This window comes from Mytilus californianus, unplaced genomic scaffold (assembly GCF_021869535.1).
Source record: "Mytilus californianus isolate M0D057914Y unplaced genomic scaffold, xbMytCali1.0.p SCAF_7, whole genome shotgun sequence".
NCBI lineage: Eukaryota > Metazoa > Mollusca > Bivalvia > Mytilida > Mytilidae > Mytilus > Mytilus californianus.
In genome coordinates, this window is record NW_026262723.1 from 7,463,392 (window position 1) to 7,481,869 (window position 18,478).

General features: G+C 32.7%; 1 protein-coding gene across 4 annotated transcripts in view; it reads left to right on the plus strand.

Moving 5' to 3' along the window:
* LOC127708967 (serine/threonine-protein phosphatase 6 regulatory ankyrin repeat subunit A-like) overlaps positions 1–16,038 on the plus strand; it is a 30,163-nt gene extending 14,125 nt beyond the window's left edge. For 3 of the 4 annotated variants that reach the window (XM_052214194.1, XM_052214196.1, XM_052214195.1), the window contains 11 exons: positions 268–330; positions 1,771–1,792; positions 2,222–2,326; positions 3,252–3,404; positions 7,349–7,840; positions 8,593–8,699; positions 9,827–11,062; positions 12,177–12,213; positions 14,259–14,533; positions 14,946–14,973; positions 15,706–16,038. In XM_052214194.1, coding sequence (XP_052070154.1) covers positions 268–330; positions 1,771–1,792; positions 2,222–2,326; positions 3,252–3,404; positions 7,349–7,840; positions 8,593–8,699; positions 9,827–11,062; positions 12,177–12,213; positions 14,259–14,533; positions 14,946–14,973; positions 15,706–15,989 — 2,802 coding nt within the window. In that variant the 3' untranslated portion in view covers positions 15,990–16,038. Of the gene's footprint in view, positions 1–267; positions 331–1,770; positions 1,793–2,221; positions 2,327–3,251; positions 4,238–7,348; positions 7,841–8,592; positions 8,700–9,826; positions 11,063–12,176; positions 12,214–14,258; positions 14,534–14,945; positions 14,974–15,705 lie in introns of those variants that run through there. The other variant, XM_052214197.1, reaches the window with a different exon arrangement.
* Positions 16,039–18,478: the final 2,440 nt, after the last annotated feature.

Sequence of the window (18,478 nt, forward strand, 5' to 3'; positions counted from 1 at the left end):
TCACTGCAAATAAGCGCATATCAAACAAAATCAGAATTTAATGTAAACTCCGTGAAAATGCGTCAGGAAACACAGTTATCAAGCAATGGCTATTAAAAATTAGCGAATCCCATTTATCACACTTTTCTATATAGAGATTGGTCAGTAATAGCATTTGGTTTAGTTAAGGTGATTTGTGATTGATAAGTTTCAATTGTCTAACAGCTTTAAAAATTCTAAACCGTGTCAAAAGGTGTGAAATAAGAAAATTAGTGTTTATTTTCTCAGGGGATAACACCAGTTGAAATAGCAGCAAAGGGTCAAAATACAGATGTGTTTGAATACTTAAAAGTAAGTAGGTTAATTCTTATTAAGTATTGACACAGTTTCCATTCGACTAATGTGCATTTCTCCCCCATAATAAATTTAAATGAATTGCCGTTAGGAAGTACATGTATTATACGTAAGTTGAGTGTGCAATAAAAATTTGCGAATGATGAAGAAGGCATTAACATTTGAAGTTCAAGTGCAAATGTATGAAAATGAAAATAACACTTTATCAATTTCGTTCTTTCGGTTATTAGAATACTAACGGAAAGAGAACATTTTTTTACATTGCTGAACTACCATTTCAAGACCGTTGTGTCATATATGAAGAGCTTAATACGATCACACTTTTGGTCAACTGTTCTTATGACCCGAGTAAATGATGCATAAAAAAGGAGCAACATGATTCGCTTAAATGCTCAACAGTGCAACAATGCCCATCAACCATTAACACTTTGATAACACGTTTCAATTGTACTTGAAAGAAGGACGAAAGATACCAGAGGGACGGTCAAACTCATAGATCGAAAACAAACTGACAACGCCATGGCCAAAAATAAAAAGACAAACAGACAAATAATAGTACAGATGAAACAACATAGAAAACTAAAGACTAAGCAACACGAACCCCACCAAAAACTGGGGTGATCTCAGGTGCTCCGGAAGGGTAAGCAGATCCTGCTCCACGTGTGGCACCCGTCGTGTTGCTTATGTTATTACAAATCCGGTAAATAGTCTAATTCGGTAGGTCACATTCGTGAAAAGGGAAGGGTATTGTAATAATTGACAGATGCTTTAATAGTCAAATGTATTGATTTGATTGTACAGTCACCCGTGGAAAATTTAAATCTACGAGTCTGTAACCAATGGAAGCCGCCATTTCGAATTCCAGAATTTACTATACGCAATTTCACCAATAATTCACTAAATAATCACAGTTCTCCCTAAAAGTTTCCAATTGTCAAATTTGGTCAATTGCTGATGCATTTACAAAGTCATAAAAACGTCTTCTGTTCATTTTTCACACAGGAAATATAGCTATGACATCAGACAGATGCAAATAGTAAATAATGGCTTTTCGTGGAATTTCTGATTTATGAGCTTTTTACATCCACATTATATGCTTGAAAGAATAGTCTACGAAACACGTACGTTATGCGTGTATGGTTTACGTCGTCTAGCCTTTGAATACAATACAAATATCTCATAATCCTAACTACGAAGGCTAAAAGTGATGGAAGATCTGTCAATCAATTCATTTTTGAACTAAACCTCCTTAATCATATATCCTATAAAGAGTTGCAAATAGTACAATCACACAGATTGATATATAAACAATGCTATTTCTAATGGGACTATATTTAGTTTAGTATCAAATTATCCTTTAAGATTAAAATTAAAGTAATTGGTCATTTAAAAATTATAAACTATAGCAATATAATTATTAGAAATAAATCTTTGTAGAATTGCAGAGATCAAGGACATCGTAAGTATATACATATATTTTACATAAAGTTATGAGAGTAACTCTTCACAAATTTCGTGTGTCCCTAGCGCTTTTCTGGATTGATCAGGATCGCTCAAATGTAAACATAAGAAACCAGGGATGCAAACATTCGCTGAAACGTTCAAAGTTACATGACAAAAAGAATTGCCAAATACGTGTGAGTTTATCTTTACCTGAGTGAGTTGGTACCTCAGTTTCTTCATAATTTTAATTTTTTTCAACGTGCATTATTGATATAAAAGATATTTTATTAAACATGTCAGTACCGAAGCACTGACTACTAACTTTGGAGACAAACAGTCCACCAGCAATGGTATAATCCTAGTGCCAGTGAATGAAAATAACGCTTTATTTCATTCGTACTTACATAATTTTGGATTTAAAGTTTTTAATTTATAATTTATACAGAGATAGAAAATGATTTAGAAAGATTCAAAATGAAAACGGAGGAAGATTTTCAAAGTATAGTATCTCAAGGTTCTTACCAGTCACACGAAAACAGAATTTATTTGGGTATGTAAAATGAAGGTCGTTTATCTTATCAATAGACACATTTTGTGTTTGTTTTATGATTTATAGTTATAAATTGCTCATGAGCCATCGGATTCAGGTCTAAATATATCTTAAAGTCAGAATGTCAACGTATATCAGACATACCATGCTACAACATCGGTAAAAAGACCAGCTACAAAAATAATAAAAAAATAATTGATGTCGTTCACATCATTTCCCGCAAGTTACCCTTTAAAAGTTTGTCCTAACTTTACATATTTCTGAAACTGTCAACAAAATCAATGCTGATCTAAACTTAGATCCATTGGTGTACTGGACATGGATTTAAACCCGAAATGTATACTTTTGACAAACATGGTTCAATCTCTTCATTATAATCATACCTTTATATTAAAACTAATTTAACAGCAACAATTGTCAATAATCTTAATTCTCAAGAACTTTTACCTAGACTTTTTCTCTATCTAAAATCACGATGCAAACTAATACTTCTAACTGTGAATTACTGCCTTTTTTTCCTTAAAATGTCCTGTACCAAGTCAGGAATATGGCAGTTATTAGCAAATAGTCGGTTTCTATGTATGTTGGCGTTTGTTTTTGTAGCAGTTCAGTGTTTCTGTTGTTCCTTTGTTATCCTCTTATACATGTTATAGTTGATGTGTTTCCCTCTGTCTTGGTTTGTGACCCGGATTTGTTTTCTTTAATCGATTTATGACTATTGAACAGCAGTATACTACTGTTGCCTTTATTTAGACGGTTTGTGTTAAGTTTTTTTTTTGCGTTAAGGTGCAAAATTCGTTTTATTAGACTCCCAATAACAAATACTCGTTGGAGTCGATTTTTATTCATTTCGTTGTGCAATTCTTTGATATTCATACTAGTGTAACAGCAGGAAATAAACAACCACGTATTTTTTATTGACCAGTTGGACCTTACAATGTTGGTAAGACTACTATTGCAGCAGTGCTAGTAAATGATGAAATTCCAAAAGAAAGATGTCCGACAAATGGAATATGGGTTCATCTAAGGAGAGCAGGAATGAACATTGAAAAGAGAGAATGGGTATTTTATAAATCAGGTGAATAATGTTGAACATGAACATCAGACAAAACTTAAGTTAGTGCCCTTACGTTGTCATTGGTTCGAATCTATCTTTATATTGTTATGACGCATATGCATGGAATGCTTAGATAAAAACAAAAGAAAAAAAAATAACTCACATTTTAAGTGTATTATAAAATCGTTGAAATAAGTTCTATTCAAACCTGTTTTTTACTATTATATTTATCTTCCCAACGGATGTATGAGATTTGAATATTGGTAAACTACTGTTGTCCCTTATTAAGATAGTTTTCACGTTGCTACATGTTGTACTTGGTAATGTTCAGAAGTCATAACACATTTATAATCAGATTTAAAATGTGACATTATTGTAAACGATATCGAATATACAAAACTGACGCTATACGTAAATGGTGAATCGAATAAAGTAATACCAATGACGTACAATTAGTTTCTCTGTCATGAATCCATTATTTGTCTCATGTATTAAAACAACACAAATTTAGAATTGGCGAATTTGTCATGGCTTTAATTTTACAACAACATCATAACAACAATCAGCTTTTCAGAGGCCAAAGAATGAATCATTCAATGACAATATAATTATGTTTTTCTTTAATTCAGTAAAAGGCAACCAGCACCGAAGAGGTGGTAACTGGGCTTCCGACACCTAAATAAGATAAATTCCGCCATACACATTGATTGGTCATAAATGTTGGATAATAACACCATCCACCAAATGTCATAATGTATCAAAATATTATTCTTTAAAGCCATGAAGATTCGGCGAAGACTGCGTATATCATCTGTAATTATAAAAATATCAGCAGCAAACAAATATTTTTTGGGGTAGGGTGTGGTGGGTTATTTTGTCCTTGCACTCCGTCTAAAGTTTGTTAAACAATGAAACAACATATTTGAAACAACTGGTTTATTATTGTTTAAATTTCCGCCTTTTGATGCACAAGCTCATTGCGTATCGCTTATGTACAGAAAAATATATATCATACAACCGGTTTAATATGTCGCTTGCAACAATCAAAACATAAAAAGGGAGATAAATCTAATTTGTATCGTTTCAATAAATAAATTTAATTCATATTGATTAAATTTCATTAATTAACAAATTACTTTCTAGTTCTAATATTTGTCGGGTTCGTGTTGCGCAGTCTTTAGTATTCTATGTTGTGTTTTGTTTATGTTTTTTGCGTTTTGGTCTCTTTTTTTGTGCAATGTCGTTGTCAGTTTATTTTAGGCTTATGAGTTTAAATGTCACTATGGTATCTTTCATATCTCTTTTTTATTAGTAAATTTACGAACGCAATTGATTGAAAATTTGTATTGTGCCGTTTCGTACGTTATGGAAGATTTAAATGTATGTCAATTCTTACCATATGGAACATGAACTGTTCTGTAACATTATTAATACATGTCGCCTGTAATTTTCGTTTGTGCTTATATGATTACTCATCATTTCGGCTTGCTCTTTTGGTAGTTAGTAATTTGTTTAAATGAAACAGCAAAAGCAAGGTATTTGATTTCTTTTTTTTACTTTTATTTGATACCAAAATTACCAAAATATTCTACATATTTTGAAAGATAAACCTATGCGTAGGAACTTTTTTGTATGAAATATATACAACATTTTTTAGAAAGTTCTTTCTGACCGGGCTTGGATTGTAGGTGTTACACTACAACAAATGAAAACAACACTTTATAAATTTTATATGTCCGAAGTGCTTTTCGGGATTTACCTTTGTCAGGAACGCTGAAAGCTGAATATTTGAAGGCAATGGATGTATCAGAACTGCTGAAACAGTTGAAAAGCTATATGACCAAAAAGGACATAATAAATGTAATGCCAATTTGCAAGAGGGAGTATAAACATTAGCTTTTTAATAGTTCCTAATCTTTAAACGGACAGTTTTAGAAATCTTTGTTATAAATCATGTCAATACCAAAATACTGACTACCGAGCTGATGATACCCTCGGGTACTGATAGTCAACCAGGTGAAAAGTCTTATATAAAATGCAATTTCATGAATTCTTCTTCAGTGAATATCAGCTAGTGTGTCCCTTTTCACAGCATTTTCACAAACAACTGTTATGACTATAAAAACAGTTATAGATAAATACTCATTTGTTGGTTAAGAAACTGATATTTTTAGAGTTGAAAAAATAACTAAAAATGAAATCCTGCACGCATACAAAGAGAAACTAAAACTTAATGTGCAGTTTTGTCACGTTCTGCTTAATTAAACCAATTATAGGTCTTTAGACAGGTGTACTGCTGGAAGCTTTGAACATCTTATATTATTATTATCTTTTTTTGTTTATCAAAACCATATCAAAAACATATTTACCTTGTTGAATGGACCAGTAATACATCGAAAGTAAAACATTGAAAAATCAACTTATTTAAGGGACTTTAAAGGATCTTTTCTATATTGTATTATAAATTTGTGTTATACAAAATAATCAACATGACAAATACCGATACTAGTACACACTTTCAATCATTTACAAATACATATTACGAAATAGGAAACATGCTTTTAATAAATATGATATGAAATCGTATATGGTGTTGGCTCATATAGTTCGAAATAGATTGATCAGGGATACACAATGATAAACCTTGTGTACAAAATGGCAAACTTTGCGTACGAAATGGTGATTTTGAGTACAAAATGGAAACGGCACGAAATAGGTATGGTACGAAATGACTAGATTCCTACCATACCGATCCCTTTATCACATCAGGACTCTCCTATAAGCCCAAAGCACTAGTCGATGATCTGATATGGGTCGAGCAATGATACCCAAACCGATACGAAAATGGCCATTTATTAATATTTAAAAATAAGGAGATGTTTTATGATTGCCAATAAAACATCTATCCACCATTTTTCAAATGAAGTGGATGTGAGCAGTTATAAGCAACCGTACGGCCTTAGTTTAAACATATTTATTCGTCATCATTACAAATATATCATCATACAAAATACATAATTATAATAGGATTCGGAAACAAGCTGTACATAGCTAATATTAATCCGTTTCCCTGAAATACGACCTTAAACAATCATAAAAATCCATATCGTATAGTCGGCTATAAAAGGCCCCAACATGAAAAATATGAACAATAGAATTGAGAAAAACTAACGGCTTAATTAAAAAAAAAAAACGATTTACGAAAAACAAATATGACAGACATTAACCAACGACAACCACAGAACTACAGGCTCCTGAGTTGGGACAGTCACATATAGAATGTGAACAGGTTAAACATGTTTGAAGGTGCCAACCCTACCTCTAACCTTGGATACTAGTACGTTTATCATGAACTTTCAATGTACGAACGCACACATGATGATAAACCTATATCAATCCAACTACCTGATGTCAGATTAATTTTATAAATGTCATTCAACTCCGATTTGACAACACAGGCAAAACTGGTAACAATGTTTGCTATGTTTATAATAAATCCTTTTAAACCATATCGCAATCATCATGAATGCCTTGTAAAATAATACTACGCATCACCGGTGCACTTTAAATGTTGTTCGTGTTGTTTTGTTTTCAGTATCGAATCATGTTGTAAAGCTGCTTTTGTAAGTAGCTGTTGAATGCATGGCCCCTTTTGGCTAAGTTACAGTCGTTCCTTTGATTTGATTGATCGTTATGGAATATCGTTTGTGACATCAACAATGTTTTATTTGCTAAGATCTACACGACGTATGCCATTATAATGAATGGAATTACTTATTTTTTGGGCTTCACCCCTGACGATAAAATCGTCTGGTTTTTGCACAGCAATATCAGTTTTCTGAGTTGCTGTTTTCGAACCATTGTTTGTCTTGTCGTCGTATTCTATTTTGGCCATGGTTCTGTCTGGTTTTTTTTATAATGATTTTTAATTGTCTAATTAATTTATATGAGTGTTTCTTATGCAGAAATTTCTAAATCGAGTTCTGTATTGGAAGGATTCCTGATGTCTGTTAATTACTCAGGAATTGCACCAAAAGTCACGACCACTATTTATGAAAGATCCGGAAGAACCGCAAACAAATATGCTACTGATTGTGAAACCGTTGATGAACCTGCCAGAAAGAAGCTTCGACTAGCTAAAGGTGAATCCGAGGTGTGTCTAGAAAGTTCTCAAGTTTCTGACACGCGCCATACCCTCTATAGCATGATCGGAGCTACTCATACACAGATGTACAATAGAATTAAAGAAATGTTGCAAAATGGTCAATACGAGGAAAAGATCGCCCCTGTTGATATATGGGATTTTGGGGGACAAGACGTTTACTATGTAACACACCAATTATTTATCTGTTATAGAGGGACATTTCTTTTAGTTTTTGATGGAAGCAAACAAATGGATGATCCATTAGACGTCAAATCATATTTGCCGGGTATTTCAGAGTATCCCACAACTTCTGGTATGATCTTAATTACATACATGCATAATAAAGATAGATAATAAAAGTCAGTCTATTCGGAACGTTTTAAGTACTATCATTGTGAATAAAGCACATCTTAAGGTTGGACATAACACTACAGGGATATAACTCTGTAAAAATCAGTTGAACGTTTAATCACTTTCTATTGTTAAAGAAATTTTGAGCTTCTGAATGACAAAAATTAGTGTTTGTCAAACTGCTATAGATCCAATGAAACTTTTCCAATAAAGTGTGTGGTTCAAGTTTTTTGAAATTTTTATATTTTTGTCAAAGAGTCAAAGTAAATATTTTGTCAAAGTTTTATGAAAATTAAACGAGCCAAATTAATTTTAGTCAAGGTGTTTGGTACCACAATAACACGACCAAATTTCATAATGTAGACAACATTTATAATTTGATTACTTGATATTTTGTGATTGAATATAAGTTTTGTGCCATTTTTTTTTTTAGAAATTTATTATAAAGACATATAATCGGAAATAAGTTTTAAAGATGAATCATCCTTACCGTACTCATATGATTCTATGATATGGTGAATGTTTCTGTAAACATTCACTGACTTTACGAAAGCGGCCTTGGTGTGATATGAATTCATAGGAAACTAGTTATATCTCTACATTCAATGTTTTATTATTTCCATACATCGATGCGATAACTCACTTTAATAATATAAAAAAAAAACTACATCAAAATTAAAATTTGCTTCAAGTGAAGTTATGTTATTATTTCAGTCTATCTTTTACATTGGGTAAATTCAATTCTTACATACTGCAAGAATACTAAAGATGGATATCCAAAAATATTATTTGTAGCAACACATAAAGACCTTCTACATCAGGTAATTTTATCTACACAGAGCATGCCTGTATGTATTGCGTTAAATAATAGATTATTTATGTTTATAGTTACAACATGTACAAAAGTGACTAGTTCAAGGTTTGATTTTTCAAATGGAAATAATACTTTATTAAATATTATAACAACAAATACAAGTTTTTTTTTTGTTTTCCATTTTAATTGTAATCACTTTAAGATATAAAACCACCTGAGGTATTGATCTGAAATGTCGTTCAATCGGAATAAGAAGCGTAGCCGAAATATTCCAGCGCGTTCGATCATTAAAAGAATACACATGCCGCAATATTTATCACGTGAATTTTATATGTTTTATATAGATCGATTCGTCCAGGCAAATAGACTTCAATCTCAATGTTTTGCTTAATATGCACTTTTGTCATTTGTACTTTAGAATAATACTTGTACATTTGATCAGTATTGAACTATTATGTGTTTATGTGTTCACTCAAAGCTGCATTATTCAAAACGATGTATTGGTTGTGTAGTGGCTAGAACATAAATGTATAATTGATGATTTCAATGAAATTATGCGTACAAATTTCAGTACGGATTTATTTGCTTACCTGAGAATGTTTATTTACCACTATAAATCAGTCAAACCTGTGTATAAAGTTATTCTTCATGACCAGACAACCTGGACATTATCAGACAAGTGATCTTTGAGTTCAAAATGCATAGGTCACTACTTTTTTTCAAAAAAGGAGGTAATTTGAAAAGACTGATGGGGCTAAAAAGAGGTTACTTTTATAGCAGGTTTGACAATTTCAGAAAGAAGTTAAAAGGGACAAAGTTATGAAACGCACTTATCTTAATATCTACAAAGATGACATATTTAACAGTGCTATCTTAAAAGTGGTCTTCAGAGGGTATACCATTCTAGCATTATTAAAAAAAAAATGATGCACACAATCAAAAACACATCTAGATAAGTCTTTAATGGCATATTTTTGCGTAGCTGTATTCTCACGGAAAATTCAGACAGAGCGCTGTTACAAGGTCAATTTCTGAAAAGTTAATTGTCATTTGTTTTAAAATTATCAATATGCCATTTAATAGTCTGCTCTGACTTGCTTTTTTGTAATTTTGCACGGTTTTACTCTTTTCCAGCACAACGTAGAGAACCGCAGGCGTGAGATAACTAGATCGCTGGAAATATTATTCCAGAAACACTCAGGTCGTCATCATTTAATTTTCAATCCATTGATTTTTGTTAATGCAACTGACAAATCCGATCGTGAAATGAGAATGGTTAAAGATCAGATTGTTAGCATTGCGTTTTCTCATCCAAAATGGGGTGAGCCAATGCCTGTTGCCTGGATCACATTGGAATTACAAATTGCATTGCGTGTTGAGAAAGGTGAATTTGTTCTTACTAAGGATGCATTAATTGCAATAAATACACATGAGACATCAGTGACTTTGAATGAACAAGCCCTAGAGACATTCCTGAAAATTCAAAATAGTCTTGGAAAAATTATTTATTTCAATGTGAAAAAGTTAAACAAATATATAATTATCAATCCGCTATGTCTAATTCAAGTATTAAAATCAATTGTCACGATAAGAGAACACTGGCCAAGTGGACCAGATTTTTCAAGAACACTACTTGAACTAAGTTCCAAAGGAATCATATCAAAGAAAAATATTTTTCAAATTTGGCAACAGCCTGAATTTTGTAACATTCTTCCATACAAAGATTTCATGATTGACATCCTGTGTCATTTAGACATTTTAGTAGCACAAAAAAGGTACGACAATGACACAGATGATCAGGTTATTGAAAGGTATTTAGTGCCTTCTATGATTACTACTCCATGTAAGTCAGAATGGATTCCAGAAATGATCTCGAATGAAAAAAGTTTGTGTTTGATTTACAACTTCGAAGAAGACATTATACCTACTGGTCTATCCTATCGAATTCTAAGCTCATGCCTTTGTATATGGGACCTGAAAATTATTAGAGCTGAACTTCAATTATTTGCAGGATGTGCAATGTTCGGAATAAACCAAAATCATGACCTCATATTAATTATAAAAAAGAAACAGATTATCATATACCTTGTACATGCATTTGGAAAGTCTTGCATAGTTCGAGATGTTGCAACGAGCACCCAAGAATGTTTATCTGTATCAATTAAGAAAATTTCCGACATTTTGAATTCCGCTGCTGGAACGTCAACCTCTGAAATGAATGATATGCCATTTAAGTTTCAAGTAAAGGCGTCCTGTGGTTGCTATGTAGACTATGTAAAGCTAAAAAATGCTTCAGGAGATTTCTGGCAATGTTCGCAGCATGAAACTAGTACAGATATAAACCAAATGACAATCTGGTTCGCAAAAGAGGTAATTCTGTCTCAATTTGTAAAATATTTAAATTCTGTAAATTCAGAAACTATTGTGAGGTTTTTATTAATGCAAATAACGCAACTTAATGATTATCGCAACAATAATATATATTTGTATGCAGATTTTCCTGAAATAGCAATAATTATTTTCGGATAATTGAGAATGGAAATGGGGAATATGTCAAAGAGACAACAACCCGACCAAAGAGCAGACAACAGCCGAAAGCCACCAATGGGTCTTCAATGCAGCAAGAAAATCCCGAACTCGAAGGTGGTCCTCAGCTGGCCCCTAACTAAAATTGTGTGCTAGTTCAGTGAAAATGGACGTCACACTAAACTCCAAAATATATAAATGAACTAAAATTAAAAAACACACTAGACTAACAAAGGCCAGAGGCTCCTGACTTGGGACAGGCGCAAAAATGCGGCGGGGTTAAACATGTTTTGTGAGATCTCAACCCTCCCCCTATACCTCTAGCCAATGTAGAATAAAGAAACACATAGCAATACGCACAGTAAAACTCAGTTTAAAAGAAGTCAGAGTTCGATGTCAGAATAGGTAACAAAAGAAACTAAGCAAAATGACAATAATACATAAATGAACAAAGGACTACTAGCAGTTACTGACATGCCAGCTCCAGACCTCAATTAAACTGATTGAAAGATTATGTCTTCATCATATGAAAATCGAGTACAATCCCTCCCGTTAGGGGTTTAGTATCATACCATCATAAAATATATGAGAAGAACATAACCCGTATCATGTCAACAACTGGTTTAGTGAAGTTACCTATTTTGTTGAATGTCTGAAAATTGCTTTCGAAAATGTGTCGAAATAGCATATTTTATGTTTGAATTCAGACATGGAGACTTTGTAATAAAAAGTACGAAAAAAGTACATGTTCTCTTTTAATATCCAAATTGATATTGAGTCAAAATTGTTCGAAAAGGCGATCTCTACTGTATCGCTTGGTACAAAAATCACTAGTTGTAAACTTTCGTAGCTTCATTTGCACAATGAATATCTTATATAAAATATTAATTGAGATTGCTCCATACTTAGCCCTGTGTTTGTTTTATTAAAGACTATAATGCCCTCTCATCAATTTCAGAGGATAGAAGACGTCTTCAAGTGTCGGCATGGCCAAGGTAGTTTTTCAGTAATGCACTTTTTGCTTATTATTTTGTATATACACTGTACATACACAAGCAAGGTCTATGACCTATATTGAAGTAATGATTAGTTAATATATCATCATAATGTGAATCAATAGTTACCTGGTAAACGAACGTTTGTTCCCTGCAAAAGCAGCACCATTAAACTACGGAATCATGTGAACCTCGTGTTGTTGTGGTATATGTTATACAGTAATTATTCCTCGGGTTGCGTAAAATATATTATTTATGTGAATGGTACATTAGGTATCGATAAACATCAATGTCTGGTGTCTGCAGATATGATGAAAATGTATATACAGCCCCCTTTGACCACTTTTAGTTCACCTGGCCCGAAGGTCCAGTATGAACTTTACCCATTACTTGGAGTCCGTCGTCCGTCGTTGTCGTCGTCCGTCGTCGTTGTCGTCGTCCGTCGTCGTCGTTGTCGTCGTCGTCCGTTAACGATTACAAAAATCTTCTCCTCTAAAACTATTGGGCCAAATTAAATCAAATTTGGCCACAATATTTATTGGGGTATCTAAGATATATAAATGTGTCCGATGATTACTCTTACCAACCAAGATGGCCAACATGGCTCAAAAAAGAACTTAAGGGTAAAATGCAAGTTTTGTCTATTGTTTTGAAAACCGCTATAAATAGAGAAATCAGACAGGACCAGAAATATTTAGAATGTTGATTTCTACCTACTATCTATTTACGTCAAAAACTGTCAGACGACATCAATTAAGAATTTTTGCCATTTTCAAATTTTTGCCTATTATGTTGAAAATTAAAGTAGATAGCAAAAATGATTAGCAAGACAGGATCTACATATAAGTCAACATAGAAAAATTTGGCAGAAGACTCCTTATTAGAGTTATTGCTTTAAATGACGATTTAAATCAATTTTTGCGTGCTTGCTTAATATCTTAAAATCTACAATAGATAGAAACTTAAAAAGGCAAAACATGATCAGTAAGACCAGTTCTACAAATAAGTCTAATGGCCGAATTCTTCACTTGACTCATTATTGGAGTTATTGCGCTTAAATTATGATATTTAAAAAAAATTATTATTTTTTTGTCTTTTAAATAGAAAAGTATAATAGATAGATTGACATTTAAAATAGCAAAAATTACCAGCGAGACAAGATCTACAAATAAGTCAACAGACTGAAATCTAAAGTAGACTCATTACAGTAGTTATTCCTCTTTAGTGACGATATTTACACATTTTTAGTATTTTTGCCTATTATGTTGAAAACTATAATAGATAGATTGAGGCTTTAATAGCAAAAATGGCCAGCAAGACAAGATCTACAAATAAGTTAAAAGGGTTAAACCTTCTTTGTGTTTTGGACAAAAGCTAATTTTTGAAAGAAGATAGAGAGAAATTGTAAACAGAAAAATGACCAGCAAAACAAGATCAACGTAAAAGAGATTTTTTTGTCATGAATTCTATTCTAGTCTACAATGTTGGAGAGTGTACATTGTTGAAGGTGTATATAGAACTAGCTGACCCAAACGGAATCTTTGGAGCAATACTGTGCATACATCAGTAAATAGCGTCGATACTAAAATGTACAATACCTAAGGGAGAATCAACACTATTAAGTCGATGATGGACAAATTAAATCATAGGGAAGAAAACGGAAAAGGACGAAAAGATAGATAACAGTCTTATATCTACAAAACACTACATTAAAAACTAAAGGAAGAGCAGCATGAACCCCACCAAAAACCGGGGGTGTTCTATTGTACTACGGATGGATAACATCTCCTGCTTAACAACAACGGTTATTTCTTAACCTCGTAAAATAGTTTGAGATTCCTTCCTTTTGCAAATTATCCTATCTCGGTATGGTGTAAAAATTAACTATAGGTCAAACCGTGTCTGATCACATACATAAATATATTTGTTTTATATATATCATATGCACGCAGCAATAGAACTGAATTACAAAAAAGTTGTTTACGCCATATTGTGATCTGCATAACTGCATAATATATTTTGTAATGTTTGTGATATTTCTATAGTTCTTAAAGACGCTGATTTGCAGCAATGTCCAACAAATAAGCAACTTGCACATCTGAGTAGAAGGTTAAGTATAAATAGCTGTAGAGAGTTAGCCAAACATCTGAAGGTTTCACAAGACTCAATACAGTCTATTTGGGATGAATACAGATACCATGTGGACGATTACAAATTTATGTTATTATGGAAATGGAAAGTCAATAACCGTCATACATCCCTACAAGATGTATTAAGAGCAATTAAATGTATCGATGAAGACGACCACAAAATGTGTCAGGTAATGTATTACAATACTTGCAATACAAAGAAAGCACAAAATGATCAATCAAAAAGACTAAAAACTAAATACCTACAACACAATGACAACGTACACTATAATGTTTACTCAATCGTGAAGGTAAAGCAGTTCCTTCTTTACAAGTTGCACCCGTTAGGTTGTTCTTGCCATAAAAAAATCCGGTAAGAAGTCGGTTTTTTGTTTTTGGCGATGGTAATACACACTAAGAGTAGTATGTGACTGTGATTAGGACAAACGAAACACACCCGTCATTCGTGACACAGATGGATGTATTCTGTAATCCATACGAAATATTCTGGAAATTAATAGACTATATTATTTGATAATTATAAATGTTCTTGACAGTTAATCAAATTATTTTACGTATTCTGAGGCGGATTTTTTTTTACAGATTTTTATTCAAGACAACTTTCCAATAGGTAAGACGCTTGTTAGATTCAGTTAACATAATGTTTTTACGGGAAAACACTTATTTTCCTGAACATTTTACATTTATTTCCCATGCCTGAGGAAAATATGAATATTTCTTCACCAAAGAAAATTCATATTTCACGAGGGCATCGCCCGAGGGAAATATGACTTTTCAAGGATGAACAAATCTTCATATCTCCCTAAGCCAAGGAAAATGAATGTCTTATTCTAGTGCCTTTACTTTTTTACTACCTGAACATAAGATATTAATTTACATATTTTGTTTCTTATCCGCTTGTTTTTATAACTAAACAAAACATAAACTATGATAAACAGTACCGATCATAAGTTCATTACTATTTCTCTTTTATTTTATAGATCTGAAATAATTTTAAAAACGAAATTGCATTACAAACTCTATATAAAAAAGACCATTCAAAACGTTATAAACATTAACCGCGCGTAACGTCGCACAAGGTCGTCCAGAGGGGAATATGATACTCGGAAGGTTTGTTCAACGTAACGTGAAATGATTTCAACCAATCAAATGTTGATTAAGCTATGAATATTGACGTGCAATGGAATGATAAGTTTAATAATTTTTTCAGGATAAGTTTTAAATAAGAGATAAGCAAAACCCAGTCTTATCGGAACAAATTTGTGATAACCAAGATAACCTTAATTATAGTATCTAGTTTTAGCCACTTTTCATTTATCATGTTTATATATACTTTTTTCAGGTATTGCTGAAATCGTTTTAAATGAAATTCCAAAACCATCATTTTTGGAGGATCTAATAAATCATATCGGCATTGAATCTTTCCAGTTAGCTATTGAACTTGATTTTGATATACCAGAAATTGAAATAATTCGTTTTGAATCTGATCGTAACATAAGAAATCAAACTCGGGAAATTTTGAAGCGTTGGATTCGTCGAGACGGTGCTTCTGTACGTTCTCTTGTGGAAGCATTGATCCACATACAGAGAGGAATGGACTGTGTATACAAACATTACAGCGACTGAAATAAATTTGGTAATGGAATGCAAAATAAAATGTAACAAATATCTTAAATCAAGTTTATATCTTCTTATACATGTCATATATTTTACGAAGTTTATATTTTTGAGGATTAATTGGAATAATTTTAGTGTATGATTTGAATATGATTTTCAACAGCTGGTGATTGGCTGTCCTTTTAGATTGTTAACCGTATCACCGACGTTTGCGAATTAGCGTAAACTTGAAATGTTTCTTTAGATCTAAAGGTCTGTTCTATTTTACTTTGGGATCTCAACCAAAGATGAAAAAGTAAATCTTCTTTCGCTGTATTGAGTACTTAAATTACATAATTTTTCAAACAACGTTATATTGTCGGTTCTTCACAGTGCGCAACGAACGTCTTTCTAAACTATTATCATCATTTGTATTGACATTTTCAATCAAGAATCGGGGTTATCTTGAAACTACCTAGTCTTGGAAGGGATAAATGATACTGTTAATTCAGAAATTATTGCATGCATTTAATAATGCGATTTTTAAAGAACGGACAGAAATGCGAGATTAATTATTGCGATTACAGAAAAATCTGCATACAGATATATTATCAGATATCTGAATGTGAGTTCTTATTATTGCGATACTCACCCAGTCGCATTATTCTCATTAATAAAAACATCACAATTATTTTTGAATTTACAGTGTATTGTAAAACAAACACATAAGGTTGCATATTTTGGCTTTAATATTGATTCACTTATAGGGTCTTTGCATCGGAATTAAACATATTTATTCTAAAACCAGTTGTTGGCATGACACGGGTTATGTTCTTCTCAAATATTTTATGACGGTATAATACTAAACCCCTAACAGGAGGGATTGTGCCTGATATTCATATGTTGAAGACATAATCTTTCAATCAGTTTAATTGAGGTCTGGAGCTGGCAGGCCAGTAACTGTTAGTAGCTATAGTCTGTTGTTATTTATGTATTATTGTCATTTTGTTTATTTTCTTTTGTTTCCTATTCTGACATCGGACTCGGACTTCTCTTAAACTGAGTTTTACTGTGCGTACTGTTGTACGTTTGTTTTTTCTACATTGGCTAGAGGTAAAGGGGGAGGGTTGAGATCTCAAAAAACATGTTTAACCCCGCCGCATTTTTGCGCCTGTCCCAAGTCAGGAGCCTCTGGCATTTGTTAGTCTTGTATCATTTTTAATTTTAGTTTCTTGTGTATAATTTGGAGTTTAGTATGACGTTCATTATCACTGAACTAGTATACATATTTGTTTAGGGGCCAGCTGAAGGACGCCTCCGGGTGCGGGAGTTTCTCGCTGCATTGAAGACCCATTGGTGGCCTTCGTCTGTTGTCTGCTCTATGGTCGGGTTGTTGTCTCTTTGACACATTCCCCAATTCCATTCTCAATTTTACATAATCAAGATGCTTAATGCCATGATTGAGAACATATTTGTTACGTTTGGAGGACATGTTTTTCAGCAAACAAAACAAAGAATAATAATAAAATAGCGTTGTCAGTTTATTTTCGACTTATGAGTTTGAATGTCCTTTTTGTATCTTTCGCCTCTCTTTTTCATTTAAGTTACACTAGTACTATAAAGACGATGGCCTATCACTGCATAATTCAAAGTTTGGTGACTATGTTGAACGCATATATCACATCGATCTTAAAATAAAGGATACAACAGATACAACTGCAGTAAAGATATCCTCATATCTTGACTTACCTCTAGAAATTGGCAATGAGAATCGGTTGAGAACAAAACTTTACGACAAAAGAGAAGATCATGATTATTTCAGCTTCCAATTGTGAATTGTCCGTTTCTTTACAGCAACATAAGTGAAAAGCCTGCATAAGGAGTGTTTATATCTCCCAGTTGATGCGCTTTCCAGATATTTCATTCCTTATCATGATTTCTTTAGTAGAGGTTTGCTGCTTACAGAGAAGCTGTTAAACCAAGGGTTCTAAGTGGTGAGTTTGATGGATGAAGTCATGCTTTTGAAACTTACGGTTGCCATCACGAGTTGGTGAATTGTTATTAAATATTTGTTTCACAAATGACGGCAGACATGTTACAAATGTCTATACAAATAATCCCATTCTCTTTTCCTCCAATGTGACATCACCAAATAAGACCTAATATCGAATTTGTACTTACATAGGCAACACGACGGTTGTCACATTTGGAGCAATATCTAGGGGGTTGTGTTGCACAGTCTTTAATTTTATATGTTGTGTTTATTAAGGACCTCCGAAAAATATAATTTGAATTCGAAATCACGAATTTAAATCGTTATCACGAATTGTATAATTCGTTGTATCAGATTAAATTTGTGATAACGAATTGATGGAAATCGTTATAACAGATATTTTAATTCGTTATCACATTTTTTGTAATTTGTGATAACGAATTAAGATCGTTATAACGAACTGTATAATTGGTTATAACGGATTATATTCGTGATAAGGAATTTGTGGAATTAGTTATCACAGTTT